Source organism: Urocitellus parryii, chromosome 2, assembly GCF_045843805.1.
Source record: "Urocitellus parryii isolate mUroPar1 chromosome 2, mUroPar1.hap1, whole genome shotgun sequence".
Taxonomy (NCBI): domain Eukaryota; kingdom Metazoa; phylum Chordata; class Mammalia; order Rodentia; family Sciuridae; genus Urocitellus; species Urocitellus parryii.
Window position 1 is genome coordinate 147,345,224 of NC_135532.1, and position 6,899 is coordinate 147,352,122.

At 33.3% G+C, this 6,899-nt stretch overlaps 1 protein-coding gene and 1 pseudogene across 1 annotated transcript; one reads left to right on the top strand and one right to left on the bottom strand.

The window, feature by feature from the left end:
- The first annotated feature begins 789 nt into the window (after positions 1-789).
- On the top strand, positions 790-4,939 carry LOC113187862 (protein phosphatase 2C-like domain-containing protein 1). The gene is made up of 2 exons (XM_077795513.1): positions 790-839; positions 3,211-4,939. The coding sequence occupies exons 1-2, from the start codon at positions 790-792 to the stop codon at positions 4,010-4,012; spliced, it is 852 nt and encodes a 283-aa protein (XP_077651639.1). The 3' UTR covers positions 4,013-4,939.
- On the bottom strand, positions 4,855-6,475 carry LOC144253416 (ras-related protein Rab-5A pseudogene; annotated as a pseudogene).
- Positions 6,476-6,899: the final 424 nt, after the last annotated feature.

The following is a 6,899-nucleotide window of genomic DNA, read 5'->3' on the forward strand; positions in this document are numbered from 1 at the left end:
AATTGAACCCAGGGGCACTTAACCTCCAAGTCAAATCCAGCCCTTTTTATTTTTTAAGTTGAGACAGGATCTCACTAAGTTGCTTAGGTCCACACTAAGTTGCTGAGGCAAGCCTTGAACTTGCAATCCTCCTGCCACAGCCTCACAAACCACTGGGATTACAGGTATGTGCCACCATACTTGGATCAATCTCTTATTCTTGAAAGGACACTCAATATTTAACTATTGCCTTAAAATAAATTGTGAAAATATATAATGTATTAGTATGCATCAATGTAATATTTAATGTATATTTATATATAATGGATAATATCATTTTCTAAAATCCACCCAGTTGTCTGGAACACTTCTGAAATTGTATTAAAATCTTCTCATAGACTCACTGATAATGTAAAAGTCCTTATTTTATTGTCTATTAATTTCTTACCATATAGTTTAAGAGAATTCACAGCTCCTCTCTACATAGAAACCTACATACATACTTTTTGCATCATCTTATAAACTTTCTACCTTATAGAAAACTATTGATAAAATTATGATGGACAGTGAAGATCATATTTGAGGTTTGGTTCAAACATTAATCAGATGTGGTAGATTTTTTTTTCTCTAAATCTAGGATGTGGACTAGCTATAGTAAGATTTTATAACACATGAGTGTCTAGTAAGTGTCCAAATCTATCTAGTCTGGGACTTTTGCGGGGGGGGGGGGGATTGGGTGGGACTATTTTAACTCTCTGAACCTCAAAACTATATTCTGCATTAAACTCATGAAGAGAGCTGTGCAAACACATGACTGACTTCATCACCACACTGTTCACTTCAACCATGTTAATGCTATTGTAAGGGACTATTCTTAGAGAATCATTGTTTAGAGAAGCAGTGAAGGAAAAATATAATAACAAGATATATTAAGGATATATCTAAATGTGGTTTTGTTTCCAACATACTATGTTCACTTAATTAGCACAATGGTCTTTGTTTTTACTCTCTTCTTTGTTTTTTCTTCCCTATTTTGGAACAGGTGGATGAGGGATTCAAAAGGCCTCTCTTTCAAGGAAGAATTGTAAGCTATTTTATAACATTTTCTTTGGAATGAAGACTGTCAGTTGTGATAGTTAATGCAAACTCTATTGTCAATGAAGACTGTCAGTTGTGATAGTTAATCCAAACTCTATTGTCATATTGGAGTAAAGTAATGGGAGGTATCTATATTAAATATCAAAATACTAGTTGTCAAGATGGATCAATATTTGGAACATCAATCTCAAAATTTGTGTAGAATATGTTCTACTCCTTATAATAATATGATGTTTATTAATTCTGAGATGGTATCATACATGTGAGTATCATATGAAGACATCTGCATCATAGTATTTCCCTTTAATATTCAAAGGGAGAAAAGAAACTAAATTATAATAACTATTGTATCAGTGTATTATTGCACTCTAGAGAAAAATATAGATATATCTGTCATTTACATCTCTTATCTTTGTATTATCTATTTTTCTGTTCAGAGGGAAGGAGCAGGAAAGTGTTGGGGGGAGACTGATTTATTTTAAGATATTGTCTCACATGATTGTGGATTTTGCAAACCCAATTGTGTGCAGTTTACAAGTAAGAGGCTCAGGAAATTGGAAGTCTGAAATGTGGAGAGCTGAGTCTACAGATTTCAGAGCAAGCCTGAAGACCTCAGGAACAGAGGACAAAGGGCAGAAGAATGTTCAGGAATAAAGTGAGTTTAACATTCTGCTAGGTTTTTGTTCCACTCATTCCTTCAATGGATAGTTTGATGCTCACATATATTGGAAGCAGTCTTATCCTTTACAGAGTCCACAAATTCAAAGGGAATATCTTCTAGAGTCACCCTTGGAAACATATTCTGATATAAAGATGAACCAGGTATCTGAGCCTCTATCAGCTGAGTCAAGCAGACACATAAAAATATCTCTCTGATTTCAAATGACTAAAATTGAGAAGAATATCCATTAAAAGGAAAACATAAACATAAAACTTTGGTGATCAAAGACAGGCAACAAAAGAAGTTAATAGAAAGTTACACTTATTTCAATTTAAAAGGGCCACTTCAGCAGATAAATGGATAAAGAAAATGTGATATATATATATATATATATATATATATATATATATATATATATAATTCATCCATAAAAAAGAATGAAATTATGGCGTTTGCTGACATATGGATGGAACTGGAGACAATTATGCAAAGTGAAATAAGCCAATCCCCAAAAAACAAACTCTAAATATTCTCTCTTATATGTGGATGCCAACATATAATAAGGCCGGGGAAATGAAGAATTGGATTAGACAAAGGAGATGAAGGAAAGGGTAGGGGATAGGGAATAGGAAAGACAACAGAATTAATCACACATAACTTTCCTATGTTCATATATGAATACATAAACAGTGAAACTCCACATTATGTACAACTGCAAGAATGGGATCCTTACTAGAATAAGTCATACTCCATGTATACATAATATGTCAAAATATACTCTACTGTCATGTGTATCTAAAAAGAACAAATAAAAAAGAATTAAAGGGTCCAGGCAATATAAGTAAAGTTTTGGTTTTGTGAGCTGCTGTGTCAGCATATCAGGCTGCTTATTCTATACTTAGATATTTTTTTACAGTGACAAATCTTTTATCAGTGTTATTTTCTTTACATCTTTGAGTCACAATCCAAATTCTAAGCAAGCAATATAATGATTAATAAGTCTTTCAAAATATATGCCCTTTGTTTTCTTCTTATCTATCCAGTCATGGGCCACACGGAGGTTAAACTTTATATTTATTTATTTATTTATTTATTTATTTATTTATTTTTTAATTAAAGAAGCATTTATTTAAACATTTTAAAAATAAAACCCGGTTGCATGAAATATATGTTGATTATTAAAAAGTTCAACTCGACTCTAAAATAAATAATATTTGGAAGCTGTTTCATAAAAAAACCTTTGATTTAGGAATTATTTTTAATTATTGGTGGTTTTAGTTATTTTAATACCAAACCCAGAATTTTAAAAGGTAAAACTTGTTTCTCAGTTTGAAACCTAACTTATCATAAATCATTCAGTATACATGTTTTAAAAAATATTTTTACATGGCCTGCTTTCTGTTTAGCATTGAAATCACAGAATTAGTAAAGCTATCAGTATACTTTGACACAACTGGTTATTAAATCTGTAGGACAAAATTTTTTGTATTTTTAAATTATCTTTTAGGTAATGTACAAGCAGTCTTATGCAGAAATGGGAAAGGTTTTTGCCTAACCAAAGAACATACTACTCGAAACATCAAAGAAAGAAGAAGAGTACTTCAGACTGGAGCAGTAATCAGTTCAAATGAACCGTATGGGCTCCTAGAAGGGCAAATAAAAACCACAAGAGGACTTGGATTTCATGGAAATCTCAAACTGAAAAAATCCATTATCCCAGCACCTCAAACTATTTCTATTCCTATGGATGACTTATGTCAATTCCTTATCTTAGCTACTAATGGACTCTGGGAAGTTTTGGATAAAAAGGAAGTCACTGCAATGGTAATAACAATGTTTCATATGTATAAAGAAACATACACCTCAATCACACAGTTAGAAGCTCTACCATCTACAGGGCCTCCACTTCTTCCAAACAGTGACAAAAGTAATAATGAATTTGAAAGTGATATCCACATATTATTTCAGTGTGAATCTGAATCTGAAGAATATGTGTCAACCACAAATTCAAAAAACTCGTCTGACTATAGTTTTGATGACCCGAAAAATGAAGAATTATCTTCACCAACAACAACTAGTCATGAGAATGAAATTGAAAGTGTAGATGATGAGCAAACAAGTATAAAAAAATTAGGCACTAAAAATTTCTATGAAGGTGCAGCTGAGTATATTAGCCATAAACTTGTAAATGCTGCTTTAGAGGCTGGATCCAGAGACAACATTACAGTTATGGTAATATTTCTCAGTGGAAGTGAATATCACTTGCTACCATAAAATATAAAGTTCTAATTATCCAGAGAACCAAAATATAATGCCACAAGGCAATTCGTTTATGAAGCAGATGTTAGGATGATACATCAATACCATGTAAATAATTTTAAGAAAGTAGTAAATATAAAAGTAGATTTTAGGTTACATAATATAATTTACATATGTTCACCATTTTATGCCAAAAAAGAGAAAAACCAGTACTTGCTTTTTATACCACTTTATTCCAACCTGAGCACCTCAATATAAAACTAAACACTGGTGAACTGTTTTCCTTACTAATTCTGAATTACTGTAAAATGTACAAGTTCTGCTAGCAGTTCAACACTTAAATAGATTAAATCATCTCTGACACATGGTAGATTTCATATAATGAAAAGACCTAAAATAATTAGTGCAATATACTGAACTGATCAAAATAAAATGGACTTTCAAAAACAAGGCTGCAAGATTGTTACTAACAATGCAATATTTATGTTACAAATTACAGGTACATTGTTTATTATGGTTCTAGTTATGAGGAACAACTGAAGCCCCTTCCTTTCAAAGGAGGAAGAAATAATTAGCCGTTTTAGTAACTGTACATTTGGTATACTTTAAGCAATTCTTAAATATTACAGAAAAATAATAAACATATGGAGACAATGCAGTACCCTATTTACAGTACAGATGGAAATCAAATTTAAAGTAATCAAGTTTGAATGTACATAATTGTTAGTGCACTGACTATATTTATGTTCAAAGGGAACAAAAGCCCCTTCCCTATCCCCAAACAAGACCTATATAATGGCCAGCAGTGATTAAATATAAATCACAGACACCTGGTTTGTTTCATTTTTGTTGAAGAGCTCACATGAAGAGAACACTATTTATTAAATTGCATTTATCTGTTTTTATACTCTTAAAACAAGATGGGGCTACATTTGCTTTTTTACCCCATTTAAAAAAATAATGGGACTGGCTATAATTTTGATGCCACTAATTTCCTTTTTCTTCCTGGAGATGTGGGACGGTATTCTTATGGTTAATTTATTATTAAAATGTGGAATGTACACTTTAGATAAAAGAAATTATCATTTGCCTGAATACTGCGGCTAAGCATAAACATCTGGAGAATCCTAAAAATGTTTTTCAAAAGTCCAAATTAATAATTTCTAAATCTTTTCCATAGATGACTACTGCTCCAGTTTGGAGAAACTGGATGGTTAGCTGTGGATCCAGTCATTTATCTTGATATCTCTAATGATGACAAATGATTCCCTCGTAACCTTCCAATGAAACAAGTATACACATAGTTCCCATCTTCCCTTTCTATTGCTGTAACATTAGTTAGAGGGATACATGCATGTTATTAAAAATTAAGTTCAAAACACATAAAATAATTCTGTATTAGAAACTCGACTCTATCGTAAGTCTCTTCTTTTTGGAAGTCATACTGGGCCGGTTAAATGCTCCAATCCCGCTGTTAACATTTAGGAAGCAGAATATTCCAGCTAGTTCAAACTGGAGGTTTAGTTACTACAACATTGACTCCTGGTTGGTTGTGTAGGTTCAGTAAGGTCTACTCCTCTTCCTCTAGTAGAATTTGCTCCTGGATTCTGTGGTTCATTCTTTGGCAACTTTTTAGCTATTGCCATGAATATTTCATTTACATTCATTGATGTTTTAGCTGATGTCTCCATGAATAATAAACTGTTGTCATCTGCATAGGACTGTGCTTCCTGGAAATCTACAGCTCTTTTATTTGCTAGATCAGCCTTGTTTCCTGATAAAGCTATTACAATGTTGGGACTTGCTTGCCTCTGAAGTTCTTTAACCCAGTTTTTGGCTCTTGCAAAGGATTCCTCATTTGTGATATCATATACAACTATGGCTGCTTGTGCTCCTCTGTAGTACATTGGTGCTAAGCTGTGGTATCGTTCTTGACCAGCTGTATCCCATATTTCAAACTTTACCGTTGTGTCATCAAGACACACAGTTTGGGTCAGAAAAGCAGCCCCAATAGTACTCTCTTGAAATTCATGAAACTGGCCTTTCACGAAACGAAGGACTAGACTTGATTTGCTAAACTTTATATTTAACAATAGCCTTTTTATGTACTAAGGAATTGGCCCAATCAGAGTGTTTGCCTAGCATATGTGAGCCCCTGGTTTCAATCCCCAGCACTGTAAAACCAAACTAACAAAAACAAAACCCAAACAACCCAATCTTTTACAACAGAAATAAAATGTATCAAATGTAAATATATATTAGCTTTTATTTTCCAAATGAAAACTCATGACAAGTTGCTTGGTTTATACCTGAAAGGAAATTTGAACATGACTCTATCATTCATAATCCATTGCTTTTCTTTTAGCTAGAGAACAAAGTCTCTGACTTAGCCCTCCATACCCTTTGAGATCTAATAGACAGATGCTGACTTCTCTGGCCCCATATGGATCCTTCCAGTTTCTCCTTCAGGCCAGTCATGTTTACAATTCTTGGTTTGTCTAATGATCAAGAATCTCCCATCATATAGATACTCCAAAGATGAAGGCCCTACAGGTAGCAAATGTCCACTGGCATCATATTTAAAATAATGACTCCAAAGTCCTAACACAGGGATACTGAAACAAATATACACTTTCACACAATCTTTAGGAAATTCATCTTCCACTGAGGAACATATCTTTGCTTTTCTTGAGCTATGACTTCTAATATTTTCCCACTGAGATTGCTCATCAAATTTCAGTTCAAACTGGGGGCACCTAGGCATGTAGTTGGTGTTTAAGCTGCAGTTTGTCTGAGGAGGACAACTGTACTTGAAGTTGGCTTCTGGAGGGAGCTGAGATCTTTACCTAATTAAAATCATGTGTTGGTGAGCTGAAACAGAACCGAACCAATCAAAGTGCTT

Excerpts from the sequence above, each read along its gene's own strand:
- LOC113187862 (XM_077795513.1), top strand. The coding sequence starts at position 790 with ATGACTGACTTCATCACCACACTGTTCACTTCAACCATGTTAATGCTA. Across the intron at positions 840-3,210 it reads TCAACCATGTTAATGCTATT|GACAAAATTTTTTGTATTTT; the intron begins GTAAGGGACTAT and ends TTAAATCTGTAG.